This window comes from Synchiropus splendidus, chromosome 6 (assembly GCF_027744825.2).
Source record: "Synchiropus splendidus isolate RoL2022-P1 chromosome 6, RoL_Sspl_1.0, whole genome shotgun sequence".
Taxonomy (NCBI): Eukaryota; Metazoa; Chordata; class Actinopteri; order Syngnathiformes; family Callionymidae; genus Synchiropus; species Synchiropus splendidus.
In genome coordinates, this window is record NC_071339.1 from 7,295,473 (window position 1) to 7,316,287 (window position 20,815).

Sequence of the window (20,815 nt, forward strand, 5' to 3'; positions counted from 1 at the left end):
GCATCATTGTTGCTCATTTCGGTGATCAGTGAGGACGCAGGTGTCCTGGCCAATGCTCAGAAACATGTGACAGTCACAATGTGACAACTTCTCTGTCTGTTGCTCTTGGTGGTGGACAGTAGTGGGCGCAAGTTTGGTTTGTGTCAGTTGAGACCTGTCGACGCTTGTGGTCAGACGTTTCTGTCTGTCGCAGTTCATGTGACCTAACTCTGAGAAAGTGTGCTCCTTCGTGACCCCGAAGCAACGTTACAATGCGTACAAAAGTCAAAAGCCAAGTGAACAGGGACGTTTCCCCATAAATTTTCAAACTGGCATCACGCTAGCCTGCGATCTTCATATACCCATCTTGCCAGCCCACTAAGAAAAAAGCTTGCGTGTCTATTTGTGCTGTTACGGTAGTGACACTGTAAGCTCCAGTAAAGTGTTGTTGTGTGTTACTGAGATGATAAATAGACGTTATGTATTGTAAGAATGTGTCTTCAACATTTTTATTTATAACAGCTTATATACTGTAATAATATGGATATTATATATATATATATATATATATATATATATATATATATATATATAAACTACAAGAGGTTAGTGAAATCTTTCACTGCATTCCTCTTCAGGGTGCTCTACTCTATTATCCCTTTGAGTTTGGAGTGTTTATACTGTAGAATTATGAAATAAATTGACTTTATGCACTGTAACAACGTGGATATTATAAAAAATATTTATTAATCTTTCACTGGAGTCCTGTTCAGGGTGCTCTACTCTACTATCCCTGTGAGTTTGGAGTGTTTTTACTGTAGAATTATGAAATAAATTGACTTTATCTACTGTAATAACATGGATATTATAAAAAATTTACAGAAAAACACTACAAGAGGTTAGTGAAATCTTTCACTGGAGTCCTGTTCAGGGTGCTCTACTCTATTATCCCTGTGAGTTTGGAGTGTTTTTACTGTAGAATTATGAAATAAATTGACTATGCACTGTGACAACGTGGATATTATAAAAAATATTTATAAATCTTTCACTGGATTCCTGTTCAGGGTGCTCTACTCTATTATCCCTGTGAGTTTGGAGTGTTTTTACTGTAGAATTATGAAATAAATTGACTTTATCTACTGTAATAACATGGATATTATAAAAAAATATTTATAAATCTTTCCCTGGATTCTTGTTCAGGGTGCTCTACTCTACTCTACTCTACTCTTTCAACCCTCATGCTGCCATTCAAGATGTGGGTTGCCAGATTTGGAAGACAGCAGACTGGAAGTTGATTGTTTGTATCACTTGTGTTCCCTCTTTAGTCTGATGAAGGCGTTTCTCTCCAGCGTCTCTGTCTTGACTGGAAGAATTTCACCGAGTCACAATAGAATGTGTGTCATCCCGGCTTCTGAACGGACTTGGCCCGAGGCGAGCGATCAAAGTCAGAGGAACTTTCATGTACTGATGAAGGTTCCGCGCTCCCTCTGTGATGTCGCTTCATTTCTCTCTGAGAGGAAATTAAAGTTCTCTTGTTCTTCACACAGAAGAGACACCTCTCATCTGAGAAGCGCGGCTGATGACTGGTTCCCTTTAACTCTCTTCTGAGTTTGGGGATTGTGATCGCGGAGTTTTTGAGATAAAAGATGAAAAGTCCGTTTTGTTGAGAAGTTACAATGATTTTTATTTACAGTTTATCGCAACAGTTGAGCGTCAGCATCCGTGACGCGTGTCAAATGAAGTCGACCAGACGAGGGCAGTGTTGCTGAGGCTATAATGAAAGGCGCTCTGGACCGTTAGGAGGCTTTTCTGAAGAGCATTTGCACCATGTTTGAAAATGAAAAAAAGCATTTGTGGTGTGTGTATAAAGGAAAAGAACTTCCTTGAAGTTGTACTCAAACGTTTCGATTGAATATTTATTGTGCGCGGAGCCTTGCTGCCTGTTGTTCCCCCCAGGCCGCCCTGCAGCGCTGCACTGCCTCTGCTTTGACTCCTTCACCTCAGCCTTAATCTTAATCTGAGGCTACACGCAGACTGACTTCAACTTGTCCTGGTTCTTACAGACTCATTAAGCATATGAGGGAAATACTTCAAAAGCAAAACTAAAATGGATGTTTTTCCAGGGTAAAAAACAAGGCTAAAGGCTTGTTGGATTTCCCCACTGAATAATGAATATGAACCAATGAATAATGTCCAGTCCAATTGACACCAAATAAAATATATGTAACACATTTCTGTTTTATGGTCTCCAAAATTTTGCCGCTATATTTGGAGAGAAAAGTGTGTGACCATTGTTATGCTTAGATGTCTAGTTTAGCCTTGTATTGACATTTTGTTTGTTAGCTTGTATTTTGTTCACTTCATTAGATTTTGTTATGTCCTTTGTGGATTTGTTGTCTAATTCGCTGTCGTATTTGACACAACGTGACTTGGCTAAGTTAGCAGTCACTCGCTAGCATTTTGACCCGTTTGTTAGCATGTGAAGTTATTGTTTTTACTGCTGATCTTCCTTTGTTCTTGACACTGAATTTGACCTATATTTGCATTTACAGTGGAAACTCCGTTTTCGAACGCCCCGGACTTCGAACAAATCGGAGTTTGAACAAAAATTTTGAGATTTTTGTACTTTGGATTTCAAACGAAAAATCCAGAACTCGAATGCCCCCAAAAAGCCGGAAAAACATAAGGTGCGGGGACTGATCAGCTGACCCACGACGCGCTTTGTTATTGTGTATAACACAGCCTCTTTATGCAGACGTGTCCCGTTAGCTACATTTACTGACTGTTTTTTCTTCATATTGAGGTGTAAAACCTTTCCTGTCTCCGCAGTGGACCGTGATAGAGTGTCACAGGGGAGGTGCTCGCTCTCCACACCTCCGAGGCTGGAGCGCTCACTCCAGGGTTTGATGTCCTGTTGTGGGCTGGAGCTGGGACAGGGATGAGGCGAGTCTGGGACAGAGCGTGACTTGGTTTATGACTTTGTCACAGCCAAACTGCACAGAAGCGCACATTCAGAGCTGGACACGCACCGGGCACCTCTTCACTTCTGGAGAGACGTCACTCACTCGGCAACCCCTCCCACATGCAGCGGCCACACACATAGAGGAACAGCCACCTGCAGCAGACGCTCTACATTCACTCCTACAAAAGGCTATTTTAAGGCTTGGAACGCATTATTTCTTTTTCCATTCATTGTAATGGGAAAATCGATTCAGATTTCGAACAATTCACTTCTCGAACAGACATCTGGAACGAATTGTGGTCCAGAACCGAGGCACCACTGTATACACTAATGTCTTTGCCAGTTCAATTGTGTGTTAACGTACTTTGTGGTTCACAAGTAGGTGTGTTGAAAATGAGTCCTGACAAGGACAACTACACACACACTCGCACAAGCACGCACAGGTTTGTCACACCATCTTTGTGGGGACCTCTCATTGCATCACCCTTTCCCCAGCCTCTCTCTTTAAACCTATCCATCCAAAAGACATAGCTAACCTCAAGCTAACCTCATTCTAATGAGTTATTTTGAAGCCCTCATCCTCAAAGTGAGGCTTAACTCGTGTCTGGTCTGTTGACTTGTGTTGTGATGCGTCTGCATGTGGAGCCGAACACTATGTTTGAATACCACCGTCCTAGTTGCTTCCTCAGCTTTGTTGGCCAGGTAACAGAAGGTGGCACATTTGATTTGACGTGCTGTGGCGTGTTGTAAGCCATGCAAAGATAAATATGTGTTCTGTCCATTTCTCTGGGGAAACGTGACCTAATTCTCAAGGAAGCGGTGAATAGCGTTGAGTATTGAAGGGAAGCCAAGCAAGCAGGAAAATGACTTGCTTGTGTTGATTCTGTCAGTGGTGATTTCATCCTAATCCCAGCTCTATTTAGTCAAGAGACTGAAAATGAGCGTGGTATTCTCTGCCTGTAATCATCCTATACGTGTGTGTAAAAATAGAGAATCCCCTCTGATGGTCCTATTGAGGATTTCTCCTGAGTGCGAGCGTCTTCGTGCTGGTCTTTTGTCGCCCACAGAGGCTGCTCTGCTCTTAACTGGCAGCTATTGAAAAGTACCCGTGTTTTGTCGTCTGGGATCACTGTGGATTTCCATGGACTCCGCCGCGCTCTGGTCTGATCTGAGGCCTGTTAGGCTCCAGTGTGGAGCCCTCTTAAATGACTCTGGCACAGGCGGCGGGTCGGTCTCTTCATGTTTGTGTCCACAGAGCCGTCAGAGGCAGTTATTCATCACTTCACGACGGGGAAAACTGTCTTCATTATATTTCACAATTTGCATTCAAAAGCTCCCTGGATCACGTTTTGTGGGGATTTCTCGAATACAAACTCATCACGTGCACAATCTGGAGCCTGCTATTTTTTAATACTTGTGCTCATTACGGTCCTTTTTATGGAGGCTGACAGCACAGCAACAGGCCTCATTAGATGATCTTTGTTTTGCTCCTGTGGGTGGCTCCAAAGATGGAAATGAGCACCTCCAGTCGCAGCCACCACAGGAGCACCTGCCCACCACCGAGGAGTCCTCACCACACAATACACATAAAGGTACCGCCCAACCTCACAGGGTCATGAGATTTGGTCTGCCTCTTCCTTGTTTTATTTCTGGTCGCGCTCAGAACTGCTTCGCCAAATTTGGGGATAATTGTAGTGTAGAATCCACCAGGAACATTTTCAGCCGATTATCTCAAACCATGCAAATGTGAAGAAGATGCTTTGACGGCGGGAAATCTCTGGGCTGAACGCGTGTGATTATGTTTTGTCAGCCGGTGTGTTGTGATGAGGCTGCCGAGCCTGCAAAACTTTCTCGTGATTCTTGTCTTTAATAGTCCTGTCACTTAAACTGTGTTCTTCAACTGCAGGAGCGACATCAGCAGCTCTGGTGACTCACCCTGTCTTCTCTTTAAAACCTGTAATATCAAGATATCGTCCTTTTTTCCCCTATTTTTTGGTTGTTTTGTGTTGTTTTGTGGCTTAATATTAGGAAGTGGTGCATAAAATGACAGGAATAGTATCTAGATTTGACTATTGAACCGTACTGAATCACATTGAAATGGTGATAATTACACTTCTTGCAAACAAGAAGTGTAATTATCACTAACTTAAACCGTATCAGAGGACGGAATGAAGCACTGGAGCAGATGAAAAAAATAGAAACCCAAACCTATTTTGAGGGGCTGAAACTGTGACTCACAGGACTTATATATCTTTCTTTAATCTAAAAAAGTTCATAATCATCAAAAATATAATATAAAAGATGTATATTTTGCACTGACAATTTTCTTTTTTTTTTCAATTTTTTGCAGTGTGTGCGGGGCGAGTCTCTGTGTTGCTTCATTGGGCTCTGATCAGTTCATGATGGAAGAGAGATAGAAGTTGCTGGACGCACCATAGGCTCGATGGGAATTGAAAGAAAAACCTAAAAAATAAAACTGACATTGAAATTGAAAAATGAACATTTTTATTTTGATGCCATAACTACAGCGTTAAAATAAAAGAAAACATGCTTATGCACAGTGTCTTCGAGATAATAATAATAATAATAATAATAATCTGTGAAGTCTGAGCTGATGCATCAACAGCAGGCTTTCTTTTTTTACCCTGGTCTGATAGATGACGTGCTAAAACATCCTCGTCCCTAAAGCAGCAGTGGACCATCTCAGACTATTCATATCCAGTGGTGCACTGGCCACAGTCTTCCAGCTGCTCCAGGTGTGATCTGCTGTCAACACTGGTGAAGAGCCTCCCAGCCTGAGAACCAATTAGCTTCGACAAATGCTTTCGCACATTCAGACCTTATCGACGCCTTGAGCTTCCCTCGTCTGGCGAGTCCCACCTTTGCCACGTTGCTGTGACATTTAAAACCGTGACGCGGCACGTTGACATGCAGCATCATTACCTGTTAGATCCTTGCTGTGTGGATCACTGTGTGTGTGATGGATAAAAATCTCCACCACAGCAGAGATGGTGTGTGTGTGTGTGTGTGTGTGTGTGTACCCACCCATCTGTTGTGTTGTGAAGCTTTTTGTGCTTCACCTCACAGCGTGCAGAGGAAACATTGTTTGCTTGGCTGCCTGCCGTTCTTTTCTCCCTGTGCACAACGCAATTTGACAAATCTTTGATCCCTCTTCCAACCGTGACAGCTGCCAGTCAGCTGTCGCACAGGCTCTCACATGACAAAGTGTATTTCAGCACTTGTTTTTGTTGTTGCCGGACCTCCTCAAACTACGCAGCTAAAAGGACTAGCATTTTGTCTAAGTTGGGAAAAGTTCTTGTTGAATTATTCAGTTTCTTTTTTCTCTTCGTTGGAAGTTACACAAGCGGCTCCTAGAAGATGAGTCGATGTACCAGAGGCCTCACTGTGGAAAAAAGTGTTCTCTTTTATTTATATCTGAATTTGAATAATCCACAGAAAAGTTTGGGCATCGCAGAAATCACACCCTTCCTAAAACTGCTCACAAGCTTGTGTCTCCGCTGGCGTTGATGCCGACTCATCTTCAGCGATCAGCTCCAGCTCTTCGGATGGTCCTCGTGTCACGACCCTGAGCTGCAGCTCCCTCCTGAGATTGGATGCATTAACGTTGTTTTCTCTTCACCACTTCTGCTGCGTGTTCTTGTCGTGCTGAAATGTCCACTGGTGCCTCAGGCTTGGTTTCGCCGCGGACAGCTTGATGTTGTTGTCAAGACTCTTGACGTATTTTTCATGCTGCTATTTACAATGATTAGGTCGCCAGGTCCACTGGCTGAAAAACACCCCCAAAGCATGAGGCACCTCAACATCAGATTTGACTTGTAATGGCATGAAAATGAAACTCTGGATTTCACTTGCCAAAGGCACAAATGAGCAGAAGGCTACTGTTAACACAAGAGGGCGCGATTGGAGAAATATCGGCAGGGTCCGATATGATGGAGGCCTGCAGTGATGTGTGAAGAATGGTCCAAATAGAGCCGATATATTGGCCAAACGGAGTTATCGCTCGACCTCTAGTTGGGATGATGGTGTACATGAAAGCTTGTCCTTGTAGAGCCAAATGGCAGCTATACCTTTGTGGCCAAAGATCTCATCTTGAGACCTGAAGTCTTCTTCTTTGTCCAGGTGAAGGTTTGCATGCAACGCTAGTGTTGGCGGTGACCTCTGAGACCTGTTACGCTGCGGTGGCTTGTGAGATGTTGTGAGTGTTCTGCCACAGGTCCACAGGCTACAACAGACCCGTAACTCCAACTGTATTTAGCCAGTCACAGTGTCGAGGCCCCGATGCTCAACTATTCTCCCAGGAACCATGGGAAAGTGGACATTTAAATTTCATACAGGTCATTATTATATACTGTTGTGTCAAGTCTTAAATGAAATTGAATTTGTGTCACTAAAACAAAAAGAAAATGTGATACACCCTGATATTAGACTCTTGAACCCAAGCAATGAATACGTTATATTTAGAATTTAAACAGGAACAATAGATGAAAAAAGATCAGCTTCTTTTGCAGTTTTGCGTTGGGCCGCATGAGGGCCACATAAATACTGCCATAAGGCCACATGTGGCCCCCTGGCTGAGCTTTGTCCACATCCACACTAGTCTCAGAACAATTACAACTTTGGATTTGCCCTGAGAGCGGGACAGTTTCCTGGGGGCGTGAATTGCTTCAGAAAATAGGCTTTTTTTGAGCAAACATAAGTTGAACTAAGAATCTTTTTTTATATATATTTTCCACGACGTTGAACCGTGTCTCATCTTCTGGGAGACGCCACTTCCTACCAGGAAAAGCTGGTGGGTTGAATGAAAGTCTGTTGTGAATAATTTAGCGCTCAGCTGAAATGATGTCTTTTTAAACAACATTTCATCACTGTTTATCATCATAATGATGACCTCAACAATTACCTCGGGCGAAAACAAAGTGGAAAAGCCAAGGTTCGGCTGTATTCAGCCTAATGATGCAGCTGTGGTGTGGAAGCAAATGTATGTACAAAGTGGAGAACTGGAGGCAGCAGATACATAAGACACGCTTGTAAATGAGCCCTCAGTCTGTAAGCAGCAGTTTGTTTTGTTCAGCCATGTGGTGTCTGAGCTGTAATTGGATCTGTCTGTTTGCAGCCGTCCAGTCCCTCAACAGCCTGAACGACCAGATCGCTCAGTTCATGGTGACCAGTCCGTGTCACCTGACCGAGGAGGAGGAGGAGACCTTCCTGCCTGCTGAGAGAGACACCCTGAGAAAGTCCATGACCTTGATGAGACACCTGCTCATGGATGCACAGGTACCCTCAGGGCCACACACACCGGGGTCAAAGGTCAGACGGGGCATGCTGGTCCAGATCCGGCTGGAGCCAAATAATGCGATTTACTTACTATGTTATGTTATGTTATGTTGTGTTTAGGTTATGTTGTGTTGGGTTTAGGTTATGTTGTGTTTAGGTTATGTTGTGTTTAGGTTGTGTTATGTTATGTTTATGTTTTTGTGATGTTTATGCTATGTTATGTTGTGGTTGTGTCGTGTTGTGTTGTGTTTAGGTTGTGTTGTGTTGTGTTTAGGTTGTGTTATGTTATGTTTATGTTTTTGTGATGTTTGTGCTGTGTTGTGTTTATGTTGTGTTGTGTTTAGGTTGTGTCGTGTTGTGTTATGTTTAGGTTGTGTTATGTTATGTTTATGTTTTTGTGATGTTTTTGTTATGTTTATGCCAAGTGGTGTTGTGTTTAGGTTGTGTTATGTTATGTTTATGTTTTTGTGATGTTTATGCTATGTTGTGTTGTGTTGATGTCGTGCTGTGTTGTGTTTAGGTTCTGTCGTGTTGTGTTGTGTTTAGGTTGTGTTATGTTATGTTTATGTTTTTGTGATGTTTGTGCTGTGTTGTGTTGTGTTTAGGTTGTGTTGTGTCGTGTTGTGTTATGTTATGCTTATGTTTTTGTTATGTTTATGCCAAGTGGTGTTGTGTTTAGGTTGTTATGTTATGTTTGTTTTTGTGATGTTTGTGCTATGTTGTGTTGTTTATGTTGCGTTGTGTTGTGTTTTGTTGTGTTTAGGTTGTGTTGTGTTTAGGTTGTGTTATGTTATGTTTATCTTTTGTTATGTTTATGTTGTGTTGTGTTGTATTTATGTGGTGTTGTGTTTAGGTTATGTTTAGGTTACGTTGGGTTATACTGTATTAGATGATACTGTATTAGATGTCCTTTTCTTTGAAAGGTTGATCAATGATGGGTATGGTTTGCTCAGGTTGCTATTATACATTTACCTGATAACAGAAGCGACAAAAACCATGGACAAAACGACTCAAATAGTTGGAGAAGTTTCAGCGTCACTAGTTGAGATCGACTGGTCTGTGACACATGATGTCACAGATGTGGGATGGTCTGTGCAAATGTGTCATTTTGACAGTCAGGTGTCATGTGACAGAGCAGGGATTGATCATGACTCCCCGGTCTGGTCTGTCCTCATGATACTGGCACCAACATCCGCGCACATCAACGCCCCGACGCTGATTGAAAATGTCAGCTGCCTGCAGTCAGCCTTTGTGAGGTTCAGAGAGTTACAGGTGATGTATGAGTAGTTGCCTCAGCGGCTGATGGAGAGTGAAATCTCCGTGTGAACCAGTTGAAGGAAAAGTTTGCAGGAGGTTGAGTGGATTGTGAAATGCTCTGACACCAGTCAACCCCATCGATTCTTCTGCCAGCTGACCTTGTTGCTACCAGACATCAACACGCTCATAACTGGGCGCGCTCCCTTCTCTGGCCGCCCGTCTGTCAGTCACTAAACCCTCCCAGAGGACACAGCAGGATCGCATTGAGAAGTAACTGACGGTTGCACAGGAGATATATTTGTTTACTTCACGATCAATTCTAATGACAGCTCCATTGTCTCAGGCTGGCAGTGTGTCCACATCCTTCCGCTCCTTATCCATCCATCCTGCTGCTGCATGTTCATTGAAGAAGTGACAAAAATGTAGATCACTCAGAACAAATTGCTTCCACTCCCAGTGGGCTTCTTTCCTGGACGCTTTATATCTCACAGCAGAATGGTACACAAAACAAACGACGCTGAAGTTTTCATGCAAATATTAGGATGAGAAATTGACGGTCGCTTCGCTGACTTTCCCTGAGTGTAAATAGCTACATATTCCACTCCATTCTTTGATAATAAACTCGCTAACTTCTCCACTTCCAAGAGAAATGATCCTGTTTCAGAGATCGAGGTGAGCGATGTGATGACATGAAGTCATGAACAATTACCATCGTGAGGAGATCACATGGATTCTGTCACATTCTTTCTATACACTCTAGATCTATGCTGGCACATTGATTCGTTCATCCGTCATCAGACACTCGTAGACCATCAAAGTTTGTTCCGTGGTCTAAAAGTTGGCTAAAAACTAAATGCTCCAAAATGTGAAGAGCGAAAGAATTGTGAAGCGTAAGGTTGCCATGCATTGCATATAGTGGATTGAAATGTCAATGCTCGGTGGCCTGTGGGTGACATATGCGACATTGAACTATGTATAAACTAAAACATAAACAACAAAAATATAAGTGTTGAGTTAACAATGAGGGTGCAAACACAGTGCAACTAGTAGTGTGGGGGTGTGTGAATGAATGAACACACAAGTCCCTGAGATTCTAACGTCTCACTGTCTGTACTGTGGTGCAGAGAGAGGGGGCAGCGTGCGTAGAGAGTCCAGTTCCCTGATGTCCTGGTGTGGATAAAGGTGTCCGTCGGTCGGCAGGTTCAGGCCCCCAGACTTCACAGCCTTCTTCCTGATGCTAGCAGACTGAAGAGGCTGTGTGAGGGGTGTGTGGCTGAGGCAAAGAATGTCAAGAATTAGTCTGGAAATTCCCCTCGAATGAAGTTCTTTGGCCTAAATTGTCAGATTTTGTTTTTTTCTTTCGGACAAACATTGACCAGAAACTTCGTCTGTGCAATTTGTTACTGCAAATATCATGCCAGTAAAGCAGATTTTTCACAAATGATTTTTTTTTTCTGTAGGGCTTTTGACTAAGCACAATTGTACTTTGGCTCCTTTGGTGCCGTTTATTTTTATTTTTTTTTAACAAAGTGTGCTGCAGCTAAAAAAAGGTTGAAAGAACACTGCTCTTTGTTTTTGATGTGGTAGAGTTTTTCCCCTCTCCATAAATACTGTATATTCTGTCTTTGAGGAAGGCAGCGACCATCAAGTCTCGACAAAACCTGCAGACGTCCTTGAAATTGAACTCTACAACAATGATGAGAAAGGAAGTCAGAGTTGAAATTGTTCCATGAAAATACAGCTGAAATGCAAAATGGAACTAAATTGATTGGCAAATAGAAATGAAGCATTGAAATGAATAAATAAATATTTTTAAATATTAACTTATATTCAATTGAAATTATATGAATAAAAGAAAGGTTGACATCCAAGTTACTGAAGTTGTTTATGTACTCTTGGATGAAGATCTTCAGGAAAGGTTGAGGATTTAAAGTCACTCTTCTACCAAACTGAGACAGAATGGCGTCTTTTTCTGTGGTTCACGCAGAGCTTTACTATTCTCTTCAACTACCCAAATCACAGGGGCTTTTGTTTCTCGTCTGCAGTCTCTGCAGCCCGCTGTAATGAGCCAGTGAATAAAGGCAGCTATTTAGCCAAACAGAACTGCTGTTTATGACATTAAGAAGGCGATTCATCACCGCAGACGCATCATGAATCCATAATTTTACTGATAAATGAATCATAAAGTTCTGTCAGTGGTGGCGTTCACTTCTCCTGCAGCTTCCAGAAAGGGAGCTTGGAGTCTTTTTAGCGCTGATCTTGCATTTTTCTTTTTTAAACCGCTGCTGTCGGTTGCTGTCTTTAAATCTGTCTCACATTTGTTGGCAGTCGTCAGCGGGGACGACAGCGCTGGTGATATTCAAGTCGGGCGAGCAGCCAGCCAGATTATGTCTGTCACGGAGGGTCGTCTCCATTCAAAGATTTTGGGGGGGGGAACATGACATGACTTTGATACCACTGTAGCTGGGAATGTTTTCCCGAGGGGCCGGCGTTTATGATTCCCTTCCTTCACCTCTGACCCCCCTGCACAGACATTTTTTGGAGAGACAAAACTAAAAAGACTGTTAGTGTCGTAACATTGTTAAACCTGTGAAGCAGCTAGTACCTGGTTTCCTGTGACCTACAGAGGTTAAATGATGGCTCGAAACTGTGGGGGTGTCTGTGCCTTTCAATGGAGTTGGGACATATCAGGGATGTGTCATCCACCTGTCACTCATGTCGCTGCCATATGCTTCAGCCCCTTGTGAAGGTGATGACTGCAATATATAAAGTATCTGTATGTGCTTATATCACTATAAATAATCACATGACAACATTTTATAGATCTAAATTAAAAGCTTGCCCTCTTCTCAGACAGAAACGACTTTGGTCCAAAGCTTTATTTTCACTAGAAAACACTCGGCCGAGCTGAAACGATGCATTTGAAGCCAGATTGTGAGACTTGGTTATCCGGAGAAGCCATCTGTTGATTTGGTTCCGGATGTTTGAGTCAGGTGTGTCTTGGTGCTGCTCACGTTTCCATGGCGACTGGCAGAACCTTCTCAAAGCAAATCCAGATCACTTCACCTGGAGGATTAAAGGTGTTCACCTCCATTTCAGATATTTGGGGCCGATCTCACCTCCCTCCACACGTGTCACGCTGGCTTTACTCCAGAGGCCGAGTTTGTATTGACGGAGCGTCGCTCATGTTTGAATAGCTGACACTCGATTTGTGAGGAAGCTACTTGGTGTTGAGGTGTTTACAAGTCTCGTGGCATCTGAGATCAGTGTCATGACTCTCTGTGACTTGTAATATTCACAGTCCATGATTCACTTTTAAATCATTTTTACTGACTGGCTTTTATGTAATGACTCCTATTAATGGAATTGTGGAAGGGAATTTTATCCTTCTTTTTACTACTCCATATTTCATTTTCCTCTGGCTGCACATCATCTGGTTTTCTCTCTAATACTACTGTATTATCATGTTTTTCACTGTTATGTTTGTATGTAGAGCACTGTGTGACTCTAGTCCGTCCCTCCAGGGTTCCACAGAGTTGTGTGATTGATTGTTGAGACTCGAAATGCCTGATTCTGCAGCAAATTGTTAAAAAAATAAAAATATTTTCGATCATTTATGGTCGTGGTTTAACAAGAACGGAAATAAGAAACTTTTTACCAAAACACTAGTGTCGGTTTTTAGCCTAAAAAAAAGCTCCAGGCTGCAATGATTTGAACCTATTATGCTTTATTTGCAAAAAGCAATGTATTTCAAGTTGCACATACATAATAATAAAATAAATACATGTACAAGCTAATAAAAAATATGATATAGTAAGTGCAGCTTTTTTATGAATGATTTTCTGTGAGTAGTTTCTGGGGTGACACTGTGTAGTGAGAGCTTATTGTTTAGTTACGGAGCTCTTCACAGGGGCGGAGACTGGTGGACGTTTGGATGGGCGGAGCCTGACAGGTAAAGGTGGGGACAGTTTCTGTACGTATGTGACTGGAGTTGTTCAGCGGCTCAATAACACAGCGAGCGGCGACAAAGCACGTTACACAGTGTTGGGGATGTAGAGTGTCAGAAATAGCCCGGAGAGAGAGGGATCTAGCGGTCAGCCATGTTTGTTTACGTCCACCGCGCACTGTGTTCGGGTGACGGCGTGTTGCGCTTGGGAGTTCCGCTATTCAGTTCTGTCTATTGAACGTTTAAATAAATGAAGTTTGGCCATTTATGAATCTAATCTGAATGAATCGCGGCCTTTGACGGGAATAATCGTGGTCAAATGTCATTGTTTGGCTTCGCACACGACACGTGCCGTGCACAAGGACGGGCAGACGGAGGCAAAAGTGATTTGTGATAGTTGCGATCTCAACGTTATAATATTTGAGAGGAACTATTCTTGTTCCTCTGAAAATGTGCCATGTATATTATTATTATTATGATTTATTTACGATTCATGAAACAGTGCATCATGTACGACCACATCCGTCCAAAATGTCTGCCCACCTCAGTGGCTCATGAATACTTCAAGAGGAAACATCAACTGGTATTTTCACTCGCTGACATGAGCGCTGATGCCAACGTGACACAGGGGTGGCCTTTGCTTCTGCCTTGCGTCCGCTCTGTCTTTTAAATTCCATTACTGGCCAGCAGCTGCCTCCCCTTGTTTACCACGGACCCTCAAACCGGTACCAAGGGCTGGATTTCTTCTGAGGGCAGGAGCGTGCCGGATCAAAGTTTAGGCGCTTGTTATCAAAGCTGCGGAGTTCCCTGTTGACCTTAGAGGAGATTTAAAAGCGCGGCGGTTGCACAGCTTGTGAGGTGGCGTTGGAAATATAAATGACTTTTCGGTTCTATCTGATTGTGTGCCAGAGGCAATCAGTGCGAGGAGTCGGGCGCGGCGACGCGCCACATACCTGGTGCTGTTATAGCTTTGTTGACCAGGAGACAGGTTCAATTTTTGTTCTGTGGTCTGGTCTCCAAAACCAGCTCTTTTCCAACGCATCTGGGAAAACCTAACCTAACCTTTTGGCTCGGCCGCTGCTTATAATAATAATCATCATCATTATCATGAAGGTTCACAAATATGTATCTATTACTCTGCCACATAGTCTGCCAAAGAGCTCGTAAGATATCGTAATAAAAGCATCATCCCATCAAAACAACAAAACAAAGTTCATGGTTCAAGATTTGGATTGTTCCTTCGTAGCCATGATGATGTATATCACACATACACAGCCTGTACCAATGTGATGGCCTTCATCTTGTGGTGTTTTCTGACAAGCTGCAGTCAAAACAGCTCCTCTGCTCTGATCCTGACTTGGAAACCAGTGATCGATCACGAGTCGGGAGACGACAGTTGGGTTCATTTTTCAGCTCCTCGTGTTGATGTTCCTCGAGGTTCTTCATTATGGCCGTATAATCCAGTCTCATTTCCCTCTGAGAGGCCTCTGGAGTGTCTTTGTGGCACAACAATTGCCCAGGGTTATTAAATCGTGTGATAGACTTCTCAAAAACAAGCAACTTCCTGAAAGTCTGGCAGACGCTGCCATCTTGTGTCCCCTCACTTCATTTTTGGCAGAGGATTACAGCAGTATGTGCCAAGTGAGGGAGTGTGTGTGTGTGTGTGTGTGTGGATCGGGTCGAGTCCTGCTTTGCTCAGGTGAGGTGAGTTGGTCTGGAGCAGGCGTCAAGGTGCGTGTATCTTTTGCTGTGAGCTGCACAGTCGCTCACCGGCTGTGTGTTCCCAAACTTAAATGACGCAAGGCAACAAATAAGATCAGAATTGTAGAACACGGACAAGCTAATGAAAACCCAATTTCACACTGTCATCTTGCGCCATAAATCATGTTCCTAATATTCTGCTTCGTCCGCCCCAGTCTCTTTAGTATTCATGAATATGGTAACGATTGTGCTCTCCTCCTCCTCTCCATCCTCTCATGATCTGCTCGCTGTACCACGTTCTGCCTCGCCGCACTGCTTTTTGTCTTTGCTGGGATGAGAATGTGTTTCCCGGGATCGCCGGCCATTCCTCCTCACCGTCTCTTTACTGCTCTGTGCTGAGCCACTCTCCTGCGTGATGAATGCTTGTCGAAGAGCAGATGGTGTTTTAATGAACTCACAAAGATATTCGAATTTGATGGTTGTTAAATCTTATCAGGAAGCAGAAGCCGCGATTGTCGAATGTTGAGATCTGCACCGACAATGGAAGCGTTGGCTTCCAACAGTCTTCTTTCACTTTGATGATGCTAAACACCTGTGGAAATATTGAAAACATACTTTCTGGCTCTAAAGTGGCTCCTAAACAAGCAGAGCCATGGGCAACATTTCCTGTCCCGAGCTCCATGTTTGTGTGTCGCAGTGTTATGGAACTGTCTATACGTGGAACCAAATGCAAGCGACGTAGCAAGAGTTCAACAAAGGTTTAATCCAGATAAAAGGATTAACAAACTTGACTCGACTTGACAAGACGGTACACACGGACAATGAACACCGTATCAGAGGAGCAGATAAAGGGAACAATGCGGTGTGGTCAGTGATGGACGACGCGGACAAGATGCACACAGGAAGACAAAAACTCACAACAGAATGTGCAAATTAAGATGAACTAACCCGACCTAAATGTTATGTTGAACTGTAACATAACCCACAACGCATAACACCTGCGTGTGCAAAGTTGTGTGCCCAATCTGCACGAATGAAGATGGCCGAAAAGAGACGCCATTTCCTGTCGCGTTATTTTAGTACCTTAAATAATCTTTCATTGCAATCTATGAAAAAGTCTGCAAAATCGTAGAAGCACTGTTTCATATAGCAACTCGGCTTACACTCAAGTGGCGAGATTCCTCTCTCTTTCGCGATCAGATGCATATAAAATACGGGAGAAAAATAATTTCAGAACACAAAATGACTCGCGGAAACTTGACCATGTCACTTGGTAAGTATTGCACCTTATTTGACTGTGCGCTTGAGGTTAGCCGACACCGCGACTTGCTGTAACTACCAAACGACACACCAGTCGTCACAGACGGTGCCACCCAGTGGCTCCATCTCATCACATGTGTTGTGACGTTAGCAGAGGACGTGTTTGTGTGTTATACCATTAGTTTATGATGACTCTTGTGGCTTTGTCTGTTCCGCTGTGCGGTTACTAGTTCCACAGTGTTGTTTAAACGTGGCTGTCTGAGTATTGTTCTGAACAAGCTGCGACTACTTTTGATCAAATACAAAGCTCTCTCAACGTGGAACTGTGGTACAATTCTGATCATGTGAATATCATGTGACAGAGGTTTTCTAGCAGCCAGTGTGCAGCTGTTGCCTCAAGTGTTTATTGGGCATCTGATGTGCACTTCCCGGGATAGCCACTGAGTGTCGCCAGTGGGCTGACAGCCATAGAAACTTGCCTATACCAGGTCAGATGTTGCTGTGATGCTCAGTTCAAGTTTGATAGGTACAGACTTTGCTGTGAAATAGTGTGCACGCCACGTCTGGCTCTTTCAACGGCTCACCGACATGAGAGGTTGGAGAGTGAAATACTGACTGAAGTAACTGCAGTTTCTCTGACTTACTTCCACTTGGCCAGTTTAATAACTGACGCAACAAGTGAGGTGCCATCAGCCTCAACATCAAGCTCAGTGACGATGATGATGCTGCAGCGCAGTCAACCAATCACAGTCTTTGATCACTAAATGATGGAATTCTTGTGACCAATCTAGCTTTCTGCTGTTAAGGTTGCGACTTGTCACATCAGGCCAATGCAAGTGCAGGCATTTTATTGACATTGAAGTGCTACTTCTCTTCTGTTCCCGCTGCGCCTGGCTGACCGGCTGTGGAGGCGGAGCCATGTTGTAGCGATCAATTGCTGTGACTAGTTGAATGGACTGAAAAGCATCATGGGAACTGTTTAGGTCACCGTAAACCGTTTGCTATTGAGATTGATGGGACCAATGCTGCTCTACTCTGAGTCACACTGTTGACAGCAGTATTGACTGGATATACTGTGCTGTAGTCACTAAAACTCTTCACCATTAAACTGAGCCATATAGTATCGCTAGACACCAAACATCAACAGGTGTGATCAACCTTGCACATGGAGAATATAACTTTATTGCTGCAAAATAGTTTAGAAAAACTCGATTTGTTGGTCTTCACTTTCCATTTCGTTGTATAAAAAAAAAAAGGAAAGGAAGAAAAATCAATCAAAAAAGCACTCAAAATGGCGCTCTTGTTTCAGCATCCTGATTGTTACTTTAGGTTGGGCTGCACATCTGAGAGACCTGAGCAAAGTCGGGTGAGACTCCAGTTCAATCGGAGAAGACACTCATTTTGACTCTATTTGTCTATTTGATAGACAACAACATCTTTGATATCTCGTTCTGTAGATCCCTAGCTCATGACAGAATCAGACACGGGTGTCACTCAGGGATCTAAATATGTGCGCTGACAAGACATAGAACTCTGAACTGACGCCCTTTGAACCTAAAAGTGAATCCCACCACATGGAAGCCTGCTTGTTGTTGTTTGTTTGAGTTTAATTGTGTATTATTTTCACCACTGCTTTTTCTGGGCGTACCCATATGCAAGAAAACGTTTCTTTTGAAACCAATAGACTGTTTTATACGTTTGGCAATGATTATTTTAAATACTCGTGAAATAGTCAATTAATTATTGATATAATTATTGTAAAAGACAATTAAGAAAAATAATCAAACTTATATTTCTGTTGCATCGTAATGAACAAAAAACAGTAGTGAAAAACTTTGACATAGAATCTCTTCAGAACATACCTACTGATGTCAGTATAACTCATTGGTTTGAGCTTGTTTTATTCACAGTGCAAGGCAGAAGCATCAATAGTCTGGTTCCCCAGCATGACAGTGTGAACGCTGCAGTCTAATCCCTCACAGGGGTCCAACTCTGACAAGTTTGGTGCTCACACAAACTCCAGCCGAGCCCAGCTGGAACTAGCTAGCTAGCATGATCAACCAAGTATTAGTACACACTTTAGAAAGTGGAACCGTTCCATGATGTGCAATAAAAATGTTGGTCTAATTGAGGGCCAGAAACCTTTGCTTATGTTCATAAGTGACACGTGATGATTAAAATCATAAGACTCCTGTCACATTCTTCTTGAATGACTTTTGGGTTGAATGTTCAGTGTGTTGATGTACGGGGCAGCAGGTGTGTTTCTCTGTGCGTGCGTGCGTGCGTGCGTGCGTGCGTGCGTGCGTGCGTGCGTGCGTGCGTGCGTGCGTGCATGCGTGTGTGTGTGTAGTGCCATATATAAGAGCGGCATGTTGAGCGGGTCTCTGATCATCAATGCTCCTCTGCAGCTTTGTGCTGCCACGCTCCACCGTCCTTTAATTTCGGGCCTCCAGATAATTCCCTGCTGAGATAAATGTTGAAATATTTAATAACTCTGCGGCTCTTTTACCGTGAATTTTTATCAAAACCAAGCAATCTTCTTCTGTCTCGCCCAGAAAACTCTCTCTGGTTTCTGAAATGAATCCAGTAGACAGTTAGTTTAGGTGTCGCTCACTGGTCAGAATCTATACTAAATAGATCTTGATATTTGTTTCTCATCGTCACTTTATAGTCTCCTCAACCATCTTTGTTGTTTTGGTTTTTGTCAATAGATTTTAATCTCAAAGATGAGTTAACTCATGATCAGTAGCAAATGAATTATCTGTCCTAAATGTAACTTAAAGCTGTGATTCTTAACCACCGGGCCGGGGCCCATGGTTGGGCCGTGAGCGCCCCCTAGATGGCCTCTATAAGCTTTTTGTTTTATCCCTCAGGGCCTTGAGATGCTCAGCTTTAATACACATGCCACATATGGTGGCACTAGTGTGTCACTGACTTGACTCAACAGAACATGACTTTGGACTTTGACAAATATCTTTGTGCTGATCACATGGTTTCATGTCATTTCACAAGATTTTGTTTACATGTGTACGGTTATTGAACACAAATGAATCAGTTCTATACCTTGAATGGGCCCTGGAGCCATTTGTTCTGGAAAAGGTGGGCCCCGAGGTCAGAAAGGTTCAGAGCCCCTGACTTAAAGGAGGCTGGAAGCCCTCATGCAAACATTTGTTTACTCCAACAACCCAACAGATACATTCCAGATCATTCTTTAGAAGAACCTCAGAGGCAGTGAAGAAGCTCAACAACATGCTAACTGTACAACATTGTGATCATTATTGGCCACTGTCTTTCAGTGACATTTGGAGCAGATGCAAAAATGTATGAATAATTTGACATTAATCGCGAGTTAGCTGCTCTCTAGTGTGATTCATTGAGATTAAAATGTATTGACAGCCCTAGCTGGATTTATATAAAGACACTCAGCGTAAAATAACATAAATCAAATCCAATAAATAACAATCCTATTAATAATAATAATCTACAAATGTTAAAAATGATTTCAATTGACAATGTTGTGTTTTTTAACCTCTTATATCTCCAGTAATGAAAAAATATGTATAAATATGTAACGAAATACAGAATGAATCATTCTGGCTGAAGGGTGTGATAAAAGAAAGTCAACTAAAATTCATGTCCAAGAGGAGGATTCTAGTTATGACAGTGAGATTGTTTCTCTCAACTAAATTCAGCACTCCACTCTACTAAAGAACTAATAATTAGACAAGCACATTTCCCCTTGCCTGCAGTGTGCGCCTCTTGATAAGACCCGACTGGAAGACATCACTTAGACATGGGGAAATTGGAGAAAGGAAAACGTGTAGAATACAAAGTAGCTGCCGGAGGACAGCGATAAAACGGTGATGGAGTGATTTCTGTCTTCTCCGGGTCTGTGTTGCCGAGGACTGGGACTGTGTGATTGCGGCCTGAGTCTCTTCATCAATAGATGCCACACATGTAGCTCTACGGACGTGAGGATAAGCTCCTTATCGATACGCTGTACTGAGAGCGGCTCTTGTGCGGAGGCATCTGAACTGCAGTTATTTCTTTGCCTCGCCGGGCCTGTCAGTGACTCTGCTGCAGTGCTGCTCTCAAGTCTGTCGGCTCCGAATATGCCGCGTCGATGTGTTTCTGTGTGCTGTTACGCTCAGCGTGATGATTGATGTTCACACCAGAACAACACGATCGATGCAGTAATGTTTGTGACTGTCACAATGAAACGACAGGCCTCATTCACTAATGTGCCACTCAGACAGAACCAGACCTCAGAACAACAATGAATGTGGTTACATGACCAAAACCAAAGTATTGCATTAGCTCACATTTCTCAGCTAAAGTTTGCATTACTACTGTAGATGAACCTCCTGTTAAATCTAGACAATAAATGATCTTAAATCATCATCATCATCACACGG

The 20,815-nt window shown here is 43.0% G+C and overlaps 1 protein-coding gene across 5 annotated transcripts in view; it reads left to right on the top strand.

The window, feature by feature from the left end:
- Positions 1-20,815, top strand: part of kaznb (kazrin, periplakin interacting protein b) — a 107,882-nt gene that overhangs the window by 11,662 nt on the left and 75,405 nt on the right. For all 5 annotated transcript variants that reach the window (XR_008414775.1, XM_053866923.1, XM_053866927.1 and 2 more), the window contains exon 3: positions 8,076-8,236. Coding sequence is in view for 4 of the 5 variants with exons in the window: in XM_053866923.1 (XP_053722898.1) it covers positions 8,076-8,236 (161 nt within the window). In the remaining variant the exon portion in view is untranslated. The remainder of the gene's footprint in view (positions 1-8,075; positions 8,237-20,815) is intronic.